This window comes from Oncorhynchus mykiss, chromosome 6, assembly GCF_057628025.1.
Source record: "Oncorhynchus mykiss isolate SJ-2025 chromosome 6, ASM5762802v1, whole genome shotgun sequence".
In the NCBI taxonomy this organism is placed as follows: domain Eukaryota; kingdom Metazoa; phylum Chordata; class Actinopteri; order Salmoniformes; family Salmonidae; genus Oncorhynchus; species Oncorhynchus mykiss.
The window spans coordinates 74,086,830-74,108,662 of NC_143027.1; the positions used below are offsets into that span (position 1 = coordinate 74,086,830).

A 21,833-nucleotide genomic window follows, 5' to 3' on the forward strand; every position below is an offset into this window, starting at 1 on the left:
GAAATATGCAGAGGCCAATAGGATCTCCCTAACTCCTTGCTTGTTCTCCCCATTATTACTTATTTGCTATTTGTTTCCGATTGGAAACGACAGGCTGTGGCATTGGTTTAGTTATGCAAATCTTTGGTACGGGTTAGGGTAGCCTCGTCGCGAACCAGGCTTCCCGTGACAACACCGTGATTTTGGAGGTATGGCAACGCGAGACTATGGTAAATTTAGGGTAGGGTCATCCCAAGGACGCCTGATAGCGTTAACACTTCTGTTTTCTTAGTGTCTCTGATTTCCCAATGCCTCTGATACAGTGCTGAAAATATAATCAATGTGAATTTTAAGTAATTACAATAGGTGACAGTGTGGCAGGCAAGTTTTTCTTTAATTCAAGAGCAAAAACAATTATAACTAATGTAACACAATAACTTATGTTATAGAGCCTATATAAAAAACGACATAATGAATGTATTATTTGGATTTGGGCATTGTTGCTTATATTGAAAATAGCATATCAGAAAGTAAAAGAAGTAAAGCAAAAGCACAATATTATGTTTATTTGCTTTATTTACAACATATTATATGTACAAACATAAAAATATAGACATACATTTATTTGCTAAGTCATAAGTGAATAGAGCAATTCTATTTCACAAACCTCTCATTCCATATCTGGAATGTATAATCTCACCTGATCCCCCTCATATTGCTCTACATTTCTAGTCACACCACTCAATAATCTCACTTCTATGAGTAGTGAAAAGTAGTCTTTGGTAGCTGTTTGAATGATCATAGTGAAGAGCTAGTCTTGATCCATGGGCATCTGTTGTTCACTCAAAGCCCAGTGGCATGGAGTATTCATTGTCCAGTCATTTTTAAAGTACAACTATGTTTTCGGGACAGAAAAAATACCGGTTGTGAAGGGATGTGTCGATACTGCACACGTGTCAGGAATGCAGTTAACTACAATACGTTAACATTTTCATCTAGTACTTTTTACACAATATACAATACATTCATAAGGATACTTTATTTTGTGGTATCACTACATTCTTTGTAGTGCTTTAAAGTTCCCACCATCAGGTCACATTTGTGCTATATTCTTTTCTCATATTCAGACATATTTCTGTCAACAATTCTGATCTAAATGTGAAACATGACTTTAATAATGTATGTTATAGGTATACACTATCTATGTGGTTGACATTTAGCATAAACCTCAGTTAACTTGTTATACATAATCAAGAGTCTTTTCTCATCCGCTTTCTATGCTATTGGTGAAAGTTCCATTTACCATAATTATTTTCAAGATGTTGTTGTTACACCCGTATGCAAATCGAAGCTTTCATGAATTTAAATGCTAACAATCAAATCAGCTTACCACTTCAAGCTTTATTCCTGAGACTGAAAGTTTAAAATCAAAAGGAAAAGACAAAGTCTGTCTAAATGTTGCAATGCTCACACACAGGAGTGTATGGAAGTATCAGAGATAGATGTGGTATCGAAGTACAAAAAACGTAGCTCTAGAATGTAGACCAGATGTGATAGCGGGAGCTGCCACTTGTCTGCACCATGACAGTCCACTACCCACCTATTCCCAGAAGGTCCAATTGAAGTCCATTTGCGGAAAGTGTCTGAGGCCATCTCTCTTAGTCAACTCTAGACTCAGTCAGTCTCTGTACAGAGAGGAGAAGTAAAGGACTCTTTTCTCGGGAGTATCTGAGATATCCACAAAGCAACTTGATGAGAGTGCCTTCTTAAGGGCGAAGGAATCTCAAGACTTTAGAACGTAGAAATCGGATGAAGGATTTGGGGAACATTTCTCTTGACTCCTGTGCTGTGTAGTTGAAGAAGTTCTGTGGGTGGGCCAATACATCAAACAGTGCCTTCATAAGCTTCTTGTCCTGAGAAGAAAATGTAAACCAAAAATTAGTACAGGTTGGAGTTCAATCTCAGACAGAGCCAACAATCATCTGACATTTTTACGTTGGTGCTCAAGTGAAGTTTGCATCCTGAATTTCTTATTGTGTCCACAAGAGGGTAGTATATGGCAGACAAAAGCTTTTTCCACAGGAAATACATGAAATCTTTACCTTGAGAATTTCTTGGTGATTTTCAGAGGCATATAATCTTCCATCTCTGACTATATCTTCAATGAGTTCCTGGTAGTCCTCTGAAACATATATCATATATAAACATACCCAAGAGTATATTTCTATATTATTTGTGCAATTGGAAGTAGGTGACACATTTGTGGTATTATGTAGACCTATCCAGACTTAAAATTCAAAATTAAATAATATTTTACAGACACTTGATCCATTGTTTTTAAGCATGTGTAATTTAAATGTCAATATTTCCACCATTAAGGATGTCTCTTACCATCATAGGTCACATAAGGGACTTGGAAGCCCTTCCCACTGTTCGCTTCATTCGATTTAAACTGTATCCACAGCCTCTTGGAGCGGGAGGTGAAGGCAATAGGCCGTTCATAGGTCTGGCAGGTCTCATAGGTCGTCACAGAGTTGGAGAGAGCTGTGAATTGAGGATATGGTCACATTATGACAAATCCAACATTAGCACCATTCATTACTCTGAAGGTGGCCAGATCTAATGGTCTATTAGAAGCCCATAGTAACCCCCATGATCTCTGAGAGGTGCTATCCTATTATACAGAACCTCCTACCAACACTGCCACCATCTTATAATGCTAAAGACATTCATCACCAACATCTGGTCACCTGCAGAGAAATCACATTAATACTATAGCACCATGATAACACCCAGTCACCTAACAAGCTCTAACCTCCAACACAACACACACAGACAGACAGACTCATGCATGCACGCACACACAGAAAAACAAACACTCACAGCTCTTTCTCATGACCAGGTAGTCTCCACACTCATCCTCGATGGGGAGGAAGATCTCTGGGACCACGATGAGGATTCTGCGCTTGGGCGGTGGGTTGATGGTCCAGGTGCACTCGATGTTGGCTGGGTAGTTCCCTGGGTAGTTGGGAGACTCGATGTAGCCAGTGAAATCTCCCATCTCTCCACCACAGTGTCTGTCTGTGAGGTGACAGGATAGTGTCAAATAGTTTATGCTGCCTTGGTGCTGCGACGCTAATTATCTACAGTAGCATCCCAAAGCAGGACAGGAACAATATTTATTTGAGCACAGTAAAGAAACCTGCATGTAGTTTTAGTTTACTCTATGTGTAGTCATTAAGTACATCTAAAGTGTGAAGCCATGAACACACAAATACATACACATGCACGCACAAACGTACGCACACACAGACAACTCTTGTGTGAACATACATACTTTTGCACTGCATGATGTTGGTGGAGCCGTCAAAGTCGGTGGTGGTATTTCCTGGGCAGGAGATGCAGTAATTCTGACCAAACTCCATCTGATACGTCGCCATGGGACAACGGATACAGCGGTGTGTGCTGGTGTTGTAGTAATGTCCTGGTGAACACTGGACTAAAGGAGCAGAATAGAGTGTACCACGGTTTAGCACCTCTCAAACACCAACATACACCAACATAAACCAATGTAGTATATTTCCATAAACTACAAACTGCAGGGGAGTTCCCTTAAAAATCCAGAGTGTCTTCCAAATGCCACCCTATTCCCTATATAGTGCACTACTTTTCTCTACACAAAGTTATACATTGTGTAGAGAATAGGGTGGCATTTGGGTCTCTTGGGACTCACATCCAGACTTTATAGGCATAACTACATGGGATGGATAAGCTGACCCCTCACCTTTGGTCTCACACTCCTGGAAGGACACGGCACCATTGTGTTTGGTGACCAGGTTTCCTCCACAGTGGAAACAGGAAGTGCGCCCCACCTCTGGTTGGTAGGTACCCAGGGGACAGGGCAGGCAAGGGATGAAGCCATCATGGGAGAACTGACCAGGGGGACATTGACCTGGGAAAACAACAACAGAGGACTGGTCAGAGGGACACTTGTTTTACTCAGTCTGCTCAAAGCAACATTCCCATCGTACATGTGGTCATTTAGCAGACAGACACTCTTATCCAGAGCGACTTAAAGACGAGCCCTCTTCCACAATAAGACTACGTTCCGGGAGAGCAGATGTCCGTGGAGTGATGTAACGCAAGGACATTATCTACCATGGAACAACCTCTCTCATATCTCCTGACTGACTTTAACAAACTGTCTCTCCCCATAGCTCTTTTTTGTTTAGTCTATTGGTGGGGAAAGCAGGAGATGGGATCTGTGGCTTAGCCATAAATAGGCTGTGATAACAGTGTTTGGGGGGGTGAAAACATGGTGGCCCCTTCTTCTCTTTATTCAGGAGTGGGCAGGGGCCGGGTGTGGCTGTTTAATTCAAACAGGGCTTGAATGTTCCGAGGCTTACACGACTTTATACAAAGCAGAACATCTGCCTGTGGGGAGATGTTGATCAGGGTATCACTCCTTCCTGTGTATTTCATATATACTCATAACAGGATGTGATTCTGACTGGGAGACTAGTTTTAAGATCACTTTTTTTTAAAGATCAAACCATGAGGGAAAACTATGCCAAGGTCTTTGATGGAGCTCAGTGTATTTTGCTGCAGTTATCTTTATGATTATTATGGTTGATTAAGTAAGTGTCCAAGGTGACTCATGTCCCATGTCTTGTACACAGTTAGGAGATACATGATTACTCATATCCTCAACTCTTGAGCCTTACCTCCACACTCAGAGATATTCCGCGCCCCAACCGACCTGGGGCTTCCTCTCACCTCTGGCCCTGGGCAGACCTCACAAGAATTCTTTGCCTCTTCATCTTGGTACATTCCAGCTGGACACAGAACACACCTTCCCTGATCCCTGTCATAGTACGTTCCAACAGTGCAGATCACTAGCAAAAGGTAGAAGAATGAGGCAGATTGGCTAGATAATAGGGATGCTACACAAACACAACACACACACACACACACACACACACACACACACACACACACACACACACACACACACACACACACACACACACACACACACACACACACACTGGCATTCAAGCCCACCACAAGAGGCCCGGTGTTAAGCTGCTAAAAAGGCATTGCAAATCGACCTGCTGCAGCTATGCACAAATAAAGACATAAGAGCGCTGAGCTGCTCTCCAGATGCTTTTGAGTCCCACATCAAACAAGTTCTTACACTTCACATTACACCGGTGTGCATTGGGGAAAGAACTCTACATACCATCCTAAGCACCCTCACCTCTACCAAAGCACACACAGAGCCAGTCAAAATGAATGTTTGTCTGTTATCTCATAGAGCGTGCAAAGCCTGATTACAGGGATGCACACCATCAGCTTTCATTTCCCCCTTTTCATGTTTTACTTTGTAGAACAACGTCTCTAATTTATGTTTGAATTATTGTGTGTCTGGTGATGTCAAGAACTTCTTAAAGGGGGAAATTACATCTAATCATCTCTCCAAACAGAGAGCAGTGAAGTGAAATCATTTTGCGTTTTCATAAAAAAATATCCTTCAGGGAAATCTAAGTAAGAAGAGCTTTTCAGGAGAGAACCAGACATAATGAGTTAATGAGGAACACACAAAGCCTTTAACACACATCCATTATATGTGACTCAGCAACTTGATTTTCTTTGAGAAAGAAAATGTAATTCTCTCAAGAGCAGTTAATTTTTTCTGCCTTTTGTTTATCCTGAATGACCATGAGGAGCCACCGTCTCGTTGTCTCCACCAGCTTTTATTTGATGGAGAGAGCGAGAGAAGAGAAGAGAGCGAGAGAAGAGAAGAGAAGAGAGAGAGAACAAAAACCTTGAAACCTTTCAAATGCAGAGGCAATTCTATAGAGTCCTCGAAATGATGCCCCCAAAGAGGTTTAAAAGACCTTTCACCTCTATTCAAGTATTTGATGACATAGGCAAACACTATGGTATCACAATGGTAAGGAGCTGAACCCAATAAAAGGGGTCAGAGTTCTGAATCCACCCATTCTGCCTGCCCCAATCACTTCTTGCGCCTATCAAGCAGAGGCCCAAACAGCTGATGCTAATTCATTCCCATGGTGTCGCTGAAGTCAATTCTCTGCAGCAGTTTAGTGGCTGGGGTCATGCAGAGTGGCCCTGACTGAGGGGGGGATATAGCACTCAAACTCCCAGCTTGAATCAACAGCACTTCCTAATCATCTCCAATGTTAAAATGAACATGCACTATTTTACGTAACAGAGATCAGGAGAATACTCGTACACAGGGTTTCAGACCCTACACACTGGCAAGTTTTGCTGTTGGCTATTGTTGTTTTTTTCATAGTAATACAGTCATTCTGCCCCATTAAGTGGTCTGAAACTAAAGTCCAACATACAGCTGATTCTTATACTGGGTTGAGGCATACGGAAATGCAAATGTTGTTGTTGATCAGTCATGAAAAAAAAGAAACGTCCCTTTTTCAGGACCCTGTCTTTCAAAGATAATTCGTAACAATCCAAATAACTTCACAGATCTTCATTGTAAAGGGTTTAAACACTGTTTCCCATGCTTGTTCAATGAACCATAAACAATTAATGAACATGCACCTGTGGAATAGTCATTAAGACACTAAAGAGGCCTTTCTACTGACTCTGAAAAACACCAAAAGAAAGATGGCCAGGGTCCCTGCTCATCTGCGTGAACATTCCTTAGGCATGCTGCAAGGAGCCATGAGGACTGCAGATGTGGCCAGGGCAATTAACTGCAATGTCCGTACTGTGAGACACCTAAGACAGCGCTAAGGGAGACAGGACGGAAAGCTGATCATCCTCGCAATGGCAGACCACGTGTAACAACACCTGCATAGGATCGGTACAGCCGAACATCACACCTGGGGGACAGGTACAGGATGGCAACAACAACTGTCTGCGTTACACCAGGAACACACAATCCCTCCATCAGTGCTCAGACTGTCTGCAATAGGCTGGGAGAGGCTGGACTGAGGGCTTGTAGGCCTGATGTAAGGCAGGTCCTCACCAGACATCACCGGCAACAACGTCGCCTATGAGCACAAACCCACCGTCGCTGGACCAGACAGGACTGGCAAAAAGTGTTCTTCACTGACGAGTCGCGGTTTTGTCTTACCAGGGGTGATGGTCGGATTCGCGTTCATCATCGAAGGAATGAGCGTTACACCGAGGCCTGTACTCTGGAGCGGGATCGATTTGGAGGTGGAGGATCCATCATGGTCTGGGGCGGTGTGTCACAGCATCATCGGACTGAGCTTATTGTCATTGCAGGCAATCTCAATGCTGTGCGTAACAGGGAAGACAACCTCCTCCCTCATGTGATACCCTTCCTGCAGGCTCATCCTGACATGACCCTCCAGCATCCCAATGCCACCAGCCATGCTGCTCGTTCTGTGCGTGATTTCCTGCAAGACAGGAATGTGAGTGTTCTGTCATGGCCAGCGAAGAGCCCGGATCTCAATCCCTAAAAGCACGTCTGGGACCTGTTGGATCGGAGGGTGAGGGCTAGGGTCATTCCCCCAGAAATGTCTGGGAACTTGCAGGTGCCTTGGTGGAAGAGTGGGGTAACATCTCACAGCAAGAACTGGCAAATCTGGTGCAGTCCATGAGGAGGAGATGCACTGCAATACTTAATGCAGCTGGTGGCCACACCAGATACTGACTGTTACTTTTGATTTTGACACCCCCTTTGTTCAGGGACACATTATTCTATTTCTGTTAGTCACATGTCTGTGGAACTTGTTCAGTTTATGTCTCAGTTGTTGAATCTTGTTATGTTCATACAAATATTTCCACATGTTAAGTTTGCTGAAAATAAACGCAGTTGACAGTGAGAGGACATTTATTTTTTTGCTGAGTTTAGAATGAACTCTGATTAAACATAGGAGATATTTCACCAGTTGGTTTATTGGAATACTGCCGGGTACTATATCATGAGATTCATAACGTTCAGAATTTGGTTAGAGAGAAAGAGCGCTAGATATTTTATGAGTGAGGAATAAGAAGGCATTGCTTTCTCTCAGTACGAGTGAGGCTGAGGCCGTGTTGTTTGGAGGATTTCTCTCCCAAATGAAGCAGTGAGAACAAGCCCCAATGGGATTTACAATGGAGTGGGCAAACTGAAAGGGTTAAACTGCACTTAGTGAGCTAAGCCAGGGGTGGAGGGAAAAATAGAGCTCCATTATAGAGCTGGGGGTTACGGCTCCCTTTCAGCCCCCCTTCCAAATTACATGTCTACACCCCTGCCTGTCCACTGGTCTGCTTAATGATCATCTGAAACCAACTGCAGTGTGGGAATCCTACACACGGGTAACTTTACTCTTCTGAGTTATTTTTTGTTTTACGACTTAAGATTTACTTATGAGGTAAGTCATATGAAACACAAAAACAACAAGCAACAAAGCTACAAAGCAAAATCAACAGTTAAGGGTCATTTGAATCCAGCACAAAATGTTAGTCTCCTGTTATTTGGAGGTAGAAAGAAATGGACACCAGCGAGAGTTCACTTCGCTGGGGATACCTTGGATTAAGGGATGCTTGGTTTGTAAAACTGTTAGACTATTTCCCTCTTGTGTGAAAATCAATACATTTAACCAGCTATGGGCAGTCTTTATTCCTAAAAATCTCTATGAACCAGAATGGATCAAACACCATCCTTCCCCCACTCAAACTCCTCCACCCTCACACACTCAACCCCCTCCACCCTCACCCACTCAACCCCCTCCATCCTCACCCACTCAACCCCCTCCATCCTCACCCACTCAACCCCCTCCATCCTCACCCACTCAACCTCAATAAGGACAGGGGGAAAGAGAGGAGAGCTCTGGATCAAGACAGAGGCAGGCTAGAACAGCTTTGAGAGGTCGATCTACAATAGTCTTCAGACCCCTTAAAAACACAGGGGCACAGGGGCTCTAGAGGTAGACGACCAATCATTACAGAGTTAACGGTGGACAGAAAACTGACTCTCTTCTACTGACCACACTGAGACAGACAGGCAGAATGCAGCAGCAGGCAGTGGGCTTACTCAGCTTACTGTGAGGCCCTGAACTGGGGCCACGCAGCTCTCTGCTCCCCTCCCCTCCGACAGAGAAAACACATGCCAACCTCCTTTCCACTGCTGATGTTGACAGGGTGTCATTAAAGCTAATAGACTTTTCCTCCATTATGGCTGTAAAACTAAATAGGACCAGCGGAATCAACAGCAAAAGCTAGCGGCTGCCATCACTCCTTCTGTTGCACTTTATCCCACGGAGATGCTGGAAGATCTCCTAGCTCTGCGAGCCAATCAACAACGGGCTCTCTTTTCTCCATGCGAGCCGAGCAAGCACTCCCCATACTAGCTCATTACAGCATGTCGACACCCAAATATGGCAGTAATCTGGCCAACACCTGCTCCAAATCCAATCAATAAACAAACCTGTCTATATATATCTTGCTGGCATGGCTATGACTATGAGCTGCTCTGTGTGGGAGCCAGGACTTGACTCCATGGGTGGCTCAGATACAGGCAGAAACAGATACAGGTAGATGCTCAAGATGCTACTCATTTTATACATACATTTCTACCTAAATCTTATGATACTCAGAACACTCAAGATGATACTCATTTTATACATACATTTATACCTAAATCTTATGATACTCAGAACATTTAAGATGCTCACTCACCACACTTCCTGTCCACCAGTACCTGCCCTTTCCAACAGTGTTCCGGTAAGTCCACCGGCCGGGCCAGCCTCTTGGCCAGCTCGTAGTTAGAGCCAGCGAAGTGGAGGTGGAACTGCTCCCGGTGGATGGACTTCCTCAGGGTACGGATAGTCTTCCTCAGCCTCTTCTCTGAGCGCCGGCGCACACAGCCCAGGTCACAGCTCTCTGCTGAGAGAAACACCAGATACCAAAACTGTCCTTGCAACGCAATGAGACCACAATACACACGCAAACAAAACCACACACACATACCGGTACTAAAATAGACAGACACACACACTTGTGTACATATCCATTCCAACACACAGACACCAGAACATTTGATCAACCACTTGCTCCCTCAGAATACAAGAGAAACCTCCAAACCTACACCTTCCCCAAAGATCCCACCACCTCAAAACAGGAGATACTTTCACATGTTTGGCTTGTTAAGTGACGAAAAGCAAGAGCAGAGAGAGAAACAGGAAGCAGAGTGTCAGCCAGAGGACTGGGGTCACAGCAGGGCAGGGCAGAGAGACCAACCTGTTACCTCCTCTAGGTTCACATCCAACTCAAACTCAGCCGTGATGGCGGAGCCCTCCTCCTCGTAACCCGCCTTCCTGCCGTGGCGGCTCTGCATCCGGGGGCCAGACGAGCTGCAGCGCAAGCGCACATAGCTGAACTGGACGTTCTCCGTGAAGGGGGACCTGCTGTCTGTGGACACGACCAGCCACACAGGACATGGACATGCACTCACACATGCATGCACGGAGACAAACACACACACACACATGCATGCACGGAGACAAACACACACACACATGCATGCATGGAGACAAACACACACACACACGTTACTGAATAACTATATGGTGTATAACTGGTTAACTGTAGCAGGTAGAGTGAGGATAAAACTTAATTGCAATGTCACAACACTTAAATCTAAGGAGATTATATCCTTTGTGTGGTTTAATTTGTTATTTAACCTTTATTTAACTAGGCAAGTTAGTTAAGAACAAATTCTTATTTTACAATGACGGCCTACACCGGCCAAACCCTCCCCTAACCCGGACAGCGCTGGGCCAATTGTGCACCGCCCTATTGGACTCCCGATCACGGCTGGTTGAGAGACAGTCCGGGATCGAACCAGGGTCTGTAGTGATACCTCTAGCACTGTTCAAGTACTGATGTTTCTAATCATTCTTTAAACATGCACTCTTTTCCTCCTGCCCTTTTTGTTGCCTTTGGACAGGGGGGTAACGAGAGGAGAGTGGGAAAAGCTCCCTTTTTATTTGAACACCATGCCGGAACTCATTGTAGAAAATATTTGATCCAACAATTGGAAGTTTGTTTGATTGATAGCTGGGTAGGGGCCAAGTGAAAGGCCTGCTATGGCTAATTACGTTTTCCCCTGTCAATGCCAGCCAATGTGCAGTGCTGAGACATTCAAAACATTTCAGACCGCACTACTTCCCCCCACATATTTCTTTCATATTTAGCTCACTCCCAGTTTACTACAATCTAAGCAGCCTCGGGGTTTGGTTCCTGTTATCAAGTTTGTTGCATGATATGTAGGCAGTGCCAGGTTAATCTGCATTGTTTTAATGAATGAGGAGCTGTTGGACTTGTTAGAAACCGCTGTACCTGAGTGAGCTGCGTTCAGGCTCTCCTTCAGCCTCTCTTGACTACGTTTCAAGTTGCACTTTCCTGTGCCAGACTTAAAAGTGGCTGTGGTCTTAATTCGCAGGACACTTGACATTTCTGGTCCTACGGTACAAAGGAAATAATAGCACATTGTTCACCTTTGATAAAAAGGAAAAATCCCTTGACTTCCGTATGTCTGTAAATGAAAATGTGAATACTGAAGACTTGATTTGGTATGACGTTGTTTTGTCTTTATATGTTGTGTTTCTGGTTGTTTAGGTCAGGCTGGAGTGACAGAGGCTGATGCAGACCTGTGATGGTGTGTACTTGCCCAAGCAATACGAGCCACTTCCATTCCTTTGTGCTCCAGCCAAGCAGGGCAGAGGCATTCCACAGGTCACTGTATAAGAATCCTCCGTCCCTGTAAACGCACACAGGGGCATGAGACAGGCCACCAAAGACAAAAGGCAGAGCCACAAAAGGCCTGGTCGACAAAAACAAACAGACGGGTGCTGGAACATGAGACAGCGCTGCTCTGCAGACTGATTGTAGTAGTAACTCAATTTCTGTCCCAAATGGTACCATATTTCCTGTATAGGGCACTACCCTTGACCAGAGCCATGTGGGCGCTGGACAAAAGTTGTGTAATATAAAGGGAATAGGGTGCCATTTGGGATGCAGACCAATAGTAGTAGTAGTAGTAACTGATAACTCACCACTGGTGATGTGGACCTGGGACTGGCAGGTCAGGTAGCAGCGGTCACCTCCCTCCTGCCTGCTGCAGTTTAAGGTCGGTTTAGAGGGGGGCTTTGTTGCTGGGAAACCCTCTGCCTCTAGATGGAAACCATAACAAACTCACAGGTGAAAAGCAGACTTGGACCGTGGTAGAAAGACAGACAGACGGAGGAGGGTAGAAGTTGTGAGAAGTTGTGGGAAAAGAGTGAAACCTATCCAAGGACAAGAAGAAAATGGGAACAGCAGCAATTGCCTTTATTCTACTTTTGTCCCAGGTTTTAAACCAAAGGCCAGAGAGAAAAACAGAGCAGTAAAGAGAAAGAGAAGAAAATAACTCGAAGTATCTCCTGTTTTTAGTCCCCAAAAGTTTCAAAACGTACATGTGGTACACATGTATGATTTTATGTAAAAAACAGTTGACCAAAAACTTAGCAGTTTATCACAACACACCCCAAACCGTCTAGAGCCCCCAGGCCTGAAGGGGCACTGTCTTACCGATACAATCCTTTTTGTTCCAGTGTAGCTTATAACCAGGGTGGCACTGGCACTCAAACCCGCCCATGGTGTTCTCACAACCCTGCTCACAACCTCCGTTGTTCACACTGCACTCATTTATATCTGAGGAGAAAGCAGGGAAAACATCCATATGTTATTCACAGCATCTCTCACCTCACCTCATTCACAAAGCATCCATTATTTTTTCAGCAAAAACTACTAAAAACACTACAATGAATTATTCAGAATGGTGTGAAATTGTATAGATGGTACCAAAGCCCTTTCACCATAAGCATAATACCCTATACACATTAGTTTATAGAAAACCCAAACATGAACTATTCAGAATGGTGTCAAAGCCCTTTCCCCATACCATAAGTATAATACCCCATAAGCATTAGTTTTATAGTCTTACCTCCACAGTGGGCCAGTCCATACAGGGTGTACCCTTTGCTGCAAACACACTCAAAACCACCAGGGGAGTTCACACACGTGTGACCACATGTCCTTTCGAAATAACACTCGTCTATATCTGTCATTAAAAGCAGAGGGATATTCTTTTTCAATTTAAGGTAGTAGAAATTGGGGTTTTAAATGGTACAGCATGGTATCACTAGGTGATGAATTGTGGCATTGTCTTTTGATAGTTAATTTTAGAGACAGCAGTATCTTAATGACGAGTTGTATCAGAGGGATGAAATCAGTATTTACTAAACGTTAAGCTTTAAACTAGCACGTTAAGGATCTTCAGAGGAATTCTTCAAGTCAATACTGGCAAACCGTTCAGCCTCCTACCCTCTCTGTCTTATCTTCCAGCAGCACCTACACAGAACAACAGCTCAGTATACTGTGCTGTCCCAGCCCCTTCCCCAGATGTAGGGCAGACAGGCAGGAGAGTGAAGAGAAGAGGCCTACCCTGAAAAGAGAGTGAAGAGAAGAGGCCTACCCTGACAGGAGAGTGAAGAGAAGAGGCCTACACTGGCTGGAGAGTGAAGAGAAGAGGCCTGCCCTGACAGGAGAGTGAAGAGAAGAGGCCTACCCTGAAAAGAGAGTGAAGAGAAGAGGCCTACACTGACAGGAGCGTGAAGAGAAGAGGCCTACCCTGAAAAGAGAGTGAAGAGAAAAAGCCTACCCTGACAGGAGAATGAAGAGAAGAGGCCTACCCTGACAGGAGCGTGAAGAGAAGAGGCCTACCCTGACAGGAGAGTGAAGAGAAGAGGCCTACCCTGACAGGAGAGTGAAGAGAAGAGGCCTACCCTGACAGGAGAGTGAAGAGAAGAGGCCTACCCTGACAGGAGAGTGAAGAGAAGAGGCCTACCCTGACAGGAGCGTGAAGAGAAGAGACCTACCCTGACAGGAGAGTGAAGAGAAGAGGCCTACCCTGACAGGAGCGTGAAGAGAAGAGGCCTACCCTGACAGGAGCGTGAAGAGAAGAGGCCTACCCTGACAGGAGAGTGAAGAGAAGAGGCCTACCCTGACAGGAGAGTGAAGAGAAGAGGCCTACCCTGACAGGAGAGTGAAGAGAAGAGGCCAACCCTGACAGGAGAGTGAAGGGAAGAGGCCTACCCTGACAGGAGCGTGAAGAGAAGAGGTCTACCCTGACAGGAGAGTGAAGAGAATAGGCCTACCCTGACAGGAGCGTGAAGAGAAGAGGCCTACCCTGACAGGAGCGTGAAGAGAAGAGGCCTACCCTGACAGGAGAGTGAAGAGAAGAGGCCTACCCTGACAGGAGAGTGAAGAGAAGAGGCCTACCCTGACAGGAGAGTGAAGAGAAGAGGCCTACCCTGACAGGAGCGTGAAGAGAAGAGGCCTACCCTGACAGGAGAGTGAAGAGAATAGACCTACCCTGACAGGAGAGTGAAGAGAAGAGGCCTACCCTGACAGGAGAATGAAGAGAAGAGGCCTACCCTGACAGGAGCGCTCGTCAGTAAGCAGCTTGAAGCCCTTCCAGCAGTTACACTCAAAGCTGCCGATGGTGTTCCTGCAGAAGTGGTCGCAACCGCCGTTGTGCAGCTCACACTCATTAATGTCTGTGAGAAGCAAATTATAAAACTGTTATTATTCAGACAAACATACACTCCCCTCCATATATATTTGGTCAGAGAAGCAATTTTTTAAAATGTGTCTCTATACTTAGGAGACGGTACATTATGTCAGCTTTTATTTGAGGGAATTTCGATACATATCTGTTTAACCATTTAGAAATGAAAGAACTTTATGTATCTAGTCCCCCCATTTAAAGAAGTCATAAGTATATCACTTTTAGTGTGTTAAAGTTGTCAAAAGGTTAGCATTTGGTCCCATATTCCTTGCACGCAATGACTACATCAAGTTTTGCAGTTTGTTTTGGCTGTGTTTTGGGTTATGTTTTGCCCAATAGGAGCTGAATGGTGAATAATGTCTTCTGTCATTTTGGAGTCACTTTTAATGTAAGTAAGAATAGAAGATGTTTCTGAACTTCTACATTCTACATGGATGCTACCACGATTATGGATGATTCGTGAATAATGATTACAGAGGCAGAAAGAACAGTCTCACTCATCATTATTCATAATTCTTTCATGATTTTTCTTAATCCTGGCATTAACAGGATTAATTTAGTATTCAGAAACATATTATCTACTCACTTAGAAAGAAAATTACTCCAGTAATCATTCAACCATTCAGTTCCAGTTAGGCAAAATATAACACAAAACTCAACCAAAACAAGCTGTAAATGCATCCAACCAGTTTGTAAAGTCACAAGCTTGATGGAGTCATTGCGTGCAAGGAATATGGGACCAAATACTAAACTTTTGACTACTTTTATACACTATAAGTGAATTCGTCCAAATACTTTTGAATTATTCACATGGAGGAAATTTGATACATAAACCTGACATTCTGTACTGTAGCCTCATATGAAACATTTGCTGGAGTATAGAGTCAAATGAGCCAAATGAAAAATGTTAGCTTCACTGTCCAAATACCTATGGAGGGGAGATGTGAAGCTTGTTAAATAAAAGTACATTAAACTGAATAATAAGAGATGGAGATGAAGATGGCCTGCCTCCAAAATGGCACCTATTCCCTATAAAGTGCATTACTTTTGACCAGAGCCCTATGGGCCCAGGTCAAAAGTAGTGCACTAAATAGGAAATAGAGTGCCATTTGTAACTCAGACATAGAGATGGAGTTGAGGTTCTTGGTGGACGGCTGGTCTGACCTTTGCAGGTCTTCCCGTCAGGCTGCAGAGTGAAGCCCACAGGGCAGCTGCAGCGTACCCCCGTGGATGTGTCCTTACACGTGGAGTCACACCCCCCGTTATTTACCGCACAGTTCTCTGAAAGGCCAGCGTGAATAGATTCAATGTCAACATGCTGCTGCTGTGTACTATACTGAATGAAGGGTTATAAAATGCCTATACATTATGTACTGTCGTTATAGAGCTATTGCCAAAGTCTGTTTTTTAACCCTACCAACAGACATTGAGTAAACAACAGCAGTAGTCATAGACACTGAGCTAGCAACCCAGTCACATACATACATACATTTCAGGGGAGGAATCGGGCGGTGAGAAAGTGAGGGTCCATAGTCATTTCACAGTTTGCTCTAAAGCCTGTGGAATGCCTTGGTTTACTGGGCCTTGCTCTTCTCCCCTCTGAAAAACACCTCTGGCTGATTCCTGGCAGCATAACCCATGGTAACTAAAGTCATTCAAATAGTCCAACTGACAGAATTCTCTCAGTCAGTAGCTGAGTCTGTTTGGTTTTGTTATTTTAGTGTTGTAAAAGTATCAATGGGTAATAATAGTGGAATTTGTGCAATTATACAATTATTACCCATGAGCAGTCTGCGTTTGACACGTTTGTCCACCTCAGTGAAGGACGTGGCGTTGTGATCAGAGCTCTCAGTAGTTGTCTCGTCCCGCTCTGTAATACAGACAGTGGGTGACATGAGTAACAGTCAGTAACCTAACCAACAGAATACACGTAGATACATACACAGTATTTTAGTATAACTAAAATAAACACAGGTCAACATTTAAGAAAATGGTTTGCACCAAGTTGCCTCCTGTTCTGTTCTGTCTGCTGATGCACAGTAGCTGAATTGCCCAGTGCACACCTTGGTGGTCTGTAAGTGTAGTCTACCTCCCCTGGATGTTGTTCTGTGTTCCTCTCTGGAACCAGAAGCATGTTGACACCTAAGACATGCAGTTTGGCTGTCTATGCGTGTGTCAGATAAGACAGGAGATGGAACTGTGAGATGGAGCAGAAGACAACTCAGTGATAATCTTGGACCCCACACACACAGTAGCGCCGCGGGAGAAACAGATACTACCCACAGGCCTACTGTATGTCTCCTTCCTATCTGACGGCTGATGCTTATCATATCCACCATGTGCAAATGGAAGAAATACACACTCGCTGTCAGGAGAGATGGCAAGCTCCTCAAAAGGATTGCCATTTCATCCACAGGCTCAAGATGTGATCCTTTAAACAGGTGAGTTTCAGTGGGTGAGAGTAACAAAAAGGAGGAGAATGAAGAAGTGTACAGATGGAAATATCTAGAAGGGTCCAGTCCATTTCACCATTATTGACTAGGAATCTGGTTTGCTATATGTAGAGATGCTTACAGGGGAGGAATCGGGCTGTGAGAAAGTGAGGGTCCATAGTAGTATGTAAGTAGGCCTGGATGTGGCTGATCTGCTCTTACCTACACAGGATCTGCCGTCAGGGTGCAGGGTGTACCTCACATGACACCTGCAGATGGGTCCCTGCTCCATGTCCTCGCAGGTGTGCTGGCAGCCCCCATTACCATGGTTGCAGGTCACTAGGCCAATAACACAAAACTTGGGTCAATTCCAAAGTTCAACTCATGTGTTATCTAAACAAAACTCTTGGTTGAGCTGGCTAAACGATCAATCACAAAACTTCACACATACAGATGCAGCCTCTTTGGTTCTTGGCCAGCTCGAATCCTGGGCGGCATTCGCAGGACACTCCTCCCTTGGGTGTCTCCTTGCAGATGTGAGCACAGCCATGCTCCTTATTCATACAGCTAAGGCCCTCTGGGAAAGAGAAGTTACACTTTACATTAGGTTTCTCCTATACCTGTGTAATAACACTGTAATTACACTACTCACAACAGTGTAGTCACATGTTGTTACACATAGTACATGGTAATGAAATACAGAGGCAAAACAACTGACACTGCACAACACCAATGATGTCTGATGATAGATTATTGAAGCCCCCTGCCCAACAATAACACTTCCTAGAGAGGGCTGATGCATTCAGCTGACATGCAAGTGCAGCATGACATTCAACCTTCGTCTCTCCCGAGTCCGTACGGGAGTTGTAGCGATGAGACAAAATAGTAGCTACTACAACAATTGGATACCATGAAATTAGGGAGAAAAAGGGGTAAAAAATGTTTTAAAAAAATAAAAAAATGTGCAACTCCAAATGGACTGGGCCGGCCTAGCTTTTTCAAGCCATGTCAAAAAGACATGGCTTGAGGGAGAGAGGCAAGCAGAAACAAAGCTAACAACCAACACTTTGAGTGGATAAGATTTTAATCAGATTTTACCGTGGTCAGTCTACATATACTTTATACACTGAGTTTACAAAACATTAAGGACACCTACCTAATGTTAAGTTGCAACCCCCCCCCCCACATACACAATCCATGTCTCAATTGTCTAAAGGCTTAAAAATCCTTCTTTAACTTGTCTCCTCCCCTTCATCTACACTGATTGAATGGGATTTAACAAGTGACGTCAATAAGGGATAATAGCTTTCACCTGGATTCACCTGGTCGACCTATGTCATGGTATGTCATGGAAAGAGCAGATATCCATAATGTTCTGTACACTCAGTGTGTATGGGAGTCAGAATCTTCTATCCTAATACCATCATTGGCCTTCTCCCAGGTCACTGTAGAGAGCAGCTCCTTTATTCTTATGCTGCAACGGCTGAGTGGATGTGCTGGTAGGATTAGTAACTTTTCCAAGGGAAACCCAATGTAGTGAAAAACCTTAGGATCTCTTCATTGAATTTAGTGAGAATAAAACAACAATACTTGTGAGAGCTTTATTCTAATGTAAGACACAGGCCACAAAAGCCCAAGTGTTGCAGTTATTAACTTGTTTTGTTCTCTGGGACACGGGGCTCCTTTTCCCACAGCATGGGCCCTTTGGAGCCCGACTGCTCTTGATAATGCCCCAGAGAGGGGACCGATTTAACAGCTGTCATCCATCATTGTGCTGTCAATCACACTCTTGTATGTGAACATTTGAGAATTAGCTCCATAATTCTCTGCTGTGCCCCTGACACAGCTTAGTAGCCTACCTTAACACAAACACACATACACACACACATAGGGATGCACACACACACACATAAGGACACACACACACACACACACATAGACTGAGACACAAACATACAGAAACATGCATGGACTGAGACCCAACAGACATGCATGCACACACACACACACACACACACACACACACACACACACACACACAGACAGACACCGAGAGACACATACATACATACACACATTTGAAGGTGGGTAGGAGAGTTGGAAGCCATCACAGGGCAAGTATTCCAGGGGTACTCACCCACAGAGCGGTGGATACATGTGTGCTGGTTGTCACTGAGGAAGAAGCCCTCTTTGCAGCTGCACTCATAACTCCCCATGGTGTTGACACATGTATACTGGCACCCTCCATTGTTGAAGACACACTCGTCCACATCTGCAGGCAGAGCCAGGACATTACTTCTCAGAACAATGAAATAACTGGATGAATGTTCATGAATTCCTAGGCTGTCTTCATGAAAACTATAAAGAAATATTACAACAAATCTCTATTTACCTGGCTGTCACACATTGTTCAATGGTTTTAGCAGAATAGAAACGAATTCCCTATTGAAATTATACACTTTTAATGCCACCTTAATTCACCGTATAGGCCTAAAGTTATATCTGCGAAATGATTGTCAGACACTCAATACATCAAATGTTGTTTACCTTGTAGTCTGAAATGTATCTTACCAAGACAATTATGTCCATCGTGCGCTAAATTGAATCCATCATGGCAAGTGCAACGATAATTGCCTGGTATGTTGTTACATTCGTGTACACAGCCACCATTGTACTCGATATCGCAATCATCAATGTCTAAAAGGGAGTCAAGTCGAGAATGATGAATGTTTGCCATTTGAGCATTTAATGGAAAAGGGTCCTTTCAAACAATGGGCCACATCATTTAAATAAAAAGTCATGCATTATGCCAAGGTATATGATATATAATCAAAATGTCATTGAAACTTGTCTTGAAATCCAAGGAACTATTGGTCCAAAGAATTCAAATGTGTCTCATATGATCCCAATACAAAAGGAAAGGAACAAGGAATTACAGAGGAGATAATTACCTTCACAATGTTTACCGTCGCCTTTAAAGCCTACTTTACACGAGCACTTGTAAGAGGCTTGGGTATTTTGACAAATAGCATCAATGTGACATCCATCACTTCCTTCTGCGCATGCATCTGGATTTGAAATCCACATTATGGCATAAAATGTTACCAGAAACAACATTTCGTAATCTGTATTTTAGTCATGTACATTAAGATTATGAGATTAATGTGGTCCTCATTAAATCCCCAATATTCAATTCAACGCTGAATCATTTCAGTTAAATAGGTAAAAGTCTAATTCGCCAGGTTCTGAGTACTAAAGTTAACAAAACATTGATCCGATTGAACCTGATCCACCACTAAAATTAAGAAAAAATACAAGTCAGGACCCATTCCTTATCATTGGTACATTTGTTATTCATTTTATCTGAAAACAAGTGAGTAGGTTGGTTAAAATGTAGGACTTCGTTAAAAAAGCAAACAGACAAAAGAGATTCATCAAGATCCAATTTGTACAATTGAAGCCAAAACTGAGTGGGCAAACTATAATAATGTAAAACAAAATAAAGTCTGCCAAGTAGTTGGAAACTATACATAATTTGAAAACAACAACAACATGAGCGCAAACACTCTTATAAAAGTGCAGAAAAACAGCCTTTGAAACTCATACAACGCACCTGGATTCTCTAGAAGAGCGGCGATTTGGCGAGTATTTAACAAGAGCAAAAACAAACAAAAGTCCCTTGCACTACAAATAGCTCCCATGGTGATATGATCCGAGTTTTGGAGGTGTCCTTAAAAGGACGCGTTTGCACTGAAGTCTTGACCAAGTGTCCGCCTCATTTTCATTCTAGCCTGTCAGTCGGCTTCATGAGTGGATTTGGAAAGAGAAAAGAGTGTACGTGTGTGTGTGTGTGCGTGCGTGTGCGTGTGTGTGCGTGTGTCTGAGTGAGAGAGATAGTGTCTCTATTATTTTTAAACGTTATGAGTGTAATGCTTACTATTGAGTTCTGATTGTTTATTTCACTTGTGTTTATTATCTATTACCCTTGTTTTGGCAATGTAAAAATGTTTCCTATGTCAATAAAGCCCTTTACTTGAATTTGGAGAGAGAGAGAGAGAGAGAGAGAGAGAGAGTACTGAAAACAGAAGCAATTGAGAATATTAGATAAGGCTGTATAACTGATTTTATAACCATACAATTGTAGCCTAACGTATTTTAAGTAGGCCTAGGAAATGTGTCTCTCTTCTGGCTGGACGAAAAGAGTGGTTCCCGAAATATTCCTTAAAAGCCTGACTTTGTAAAATAAATGTAACTCCGCAAATCTGCACCGTGCCCTGTTCTATGTTCTTTTTCATCCTCCTGTTGTATATGAGGCGGGCATCTCTGAATGCCCAATCCTCGAAATAATGGTGGCCATAAATTATCCCATTGTATTTCACACTTGACTGCTCCAGACTTGTCTAGAGTCTTTGTCGGCGATCAAAGTGTCATCCTTTGAAATCCGTCTGTTGTCTAAAACTCGTTTTTGTTGAAATAGGAGCGCACGCAAAGCTGCGTTGAATCGCGCTCCTCTGTATTCAAGTGAATATAATTTCACATAGATCTAGACTTTTACAGCGTTCAAATAATTTCGGAAACTCCAGGACCTCCGAGTTAAAATCAATGTAAGTTATTTGCGTAGAGCTTACTATAGGTTGATAATGAGATACTTCTCATGTGGGAAACTAGGGTGTCATCTATCTACAACGAGTATGACGCGTTCATGTGCTTGTTGGAACTAGGAACCTCCGAGTTAAAATGAACGTAAGTTATTTGCTTAGAGCTTACTATTGGTTCATACTGATACTTCCCAAGTGCGAAACTCGGGTTCA

The 21,833-nt window shown here is 43.5% G+C and overlaps 1 protein-coding gene across 5 annotated transcripts; it reads right to left on the bottom strand.

Moving 5' to 3' along the window:
* Positions 1-537: 537 nt before the first annotated feature.
* scube2 (signal peptide, CUB domain, EGF-like 2) lies at positions 538-20,890 on the bottom strand. 5 transcript variants are annotated; one of them, XR_016496963.1, is made up of 23 exons: positions 20,636-20,890; positions 19,974-20,090; positions 19,594-19,719; positions 19,160-19,294; positions 17,474-17,599; positions 17,245-17,361; positions 16,371-16,460; positions 15,755-15,871; positions 14,457-14,579; positions 12,965-13,081; positions 12,550-12,672; positions 12,036-12,152; positions 11,656-11,740; positions 11,320-11,447; positions 10,226-10,389; positions 9,658-9,864; positions 4,704-4,874; positions 3,764-3,931; positions 3,317-3,478; positions 2,863-3,060; positions 2,371-2,523; positions 2,082-2,161; positions 538-1,892 (listed from the first exon to the last, which is right to left on the bottom strand). XR_016496963.1 is itself a non-coding variant. In XM_090239358.1 (23 exons), exons 1-23 carry the CDS (start codon positions 20,721-20,723, stop codon positions 1,746-1,748), a joined length of 3,063 nt encoding a protein of 1,020 aa, XP_090095484.1. In that variant the 5' UTR covers positions 20,724-20,890; the 3' UTR covers positions 538-1,745. The 5 variants fall into 5 exon arrangements, 4 of the variants coding, with proteins under 4 accessions (XP_090095484.1, XP_090095483.1, XP_090095485.1 ...); XM_090239358.1 differs by having other exon boundaries at positions 9,658-9,861; positions 10,219-10,389; XM_090239357.1 differs by having other exon boundaries at positions 10,219-10,389.
* Positions 20,891-21,833: the final 943 nt, after the last annotated feature.

Coding starts and splice junctions, on each gene's coding strand:
- scube2 (XM_090239357.1), bottom strand. CDS start 20,723: ATGGGAGCTATTTGTAGTGCAAGGGACTTTTGTTTGTTTTTGCTCTTG. Junction 11,448..11,655: donor AATGGAAGTGGCTCGTATTG/CTTGGGCAAGTA, acceptor TTTCCTTTGTAC/CGTAGGACCAGAAATGTCAA. Junction 3,932..4,703: donor GAATATCTCTGAGTGTGGAG/GTAAGGCTCAAG, acceptor TTGTTTTCCCAG/GTCAATGTCCCCCTGGTCAG.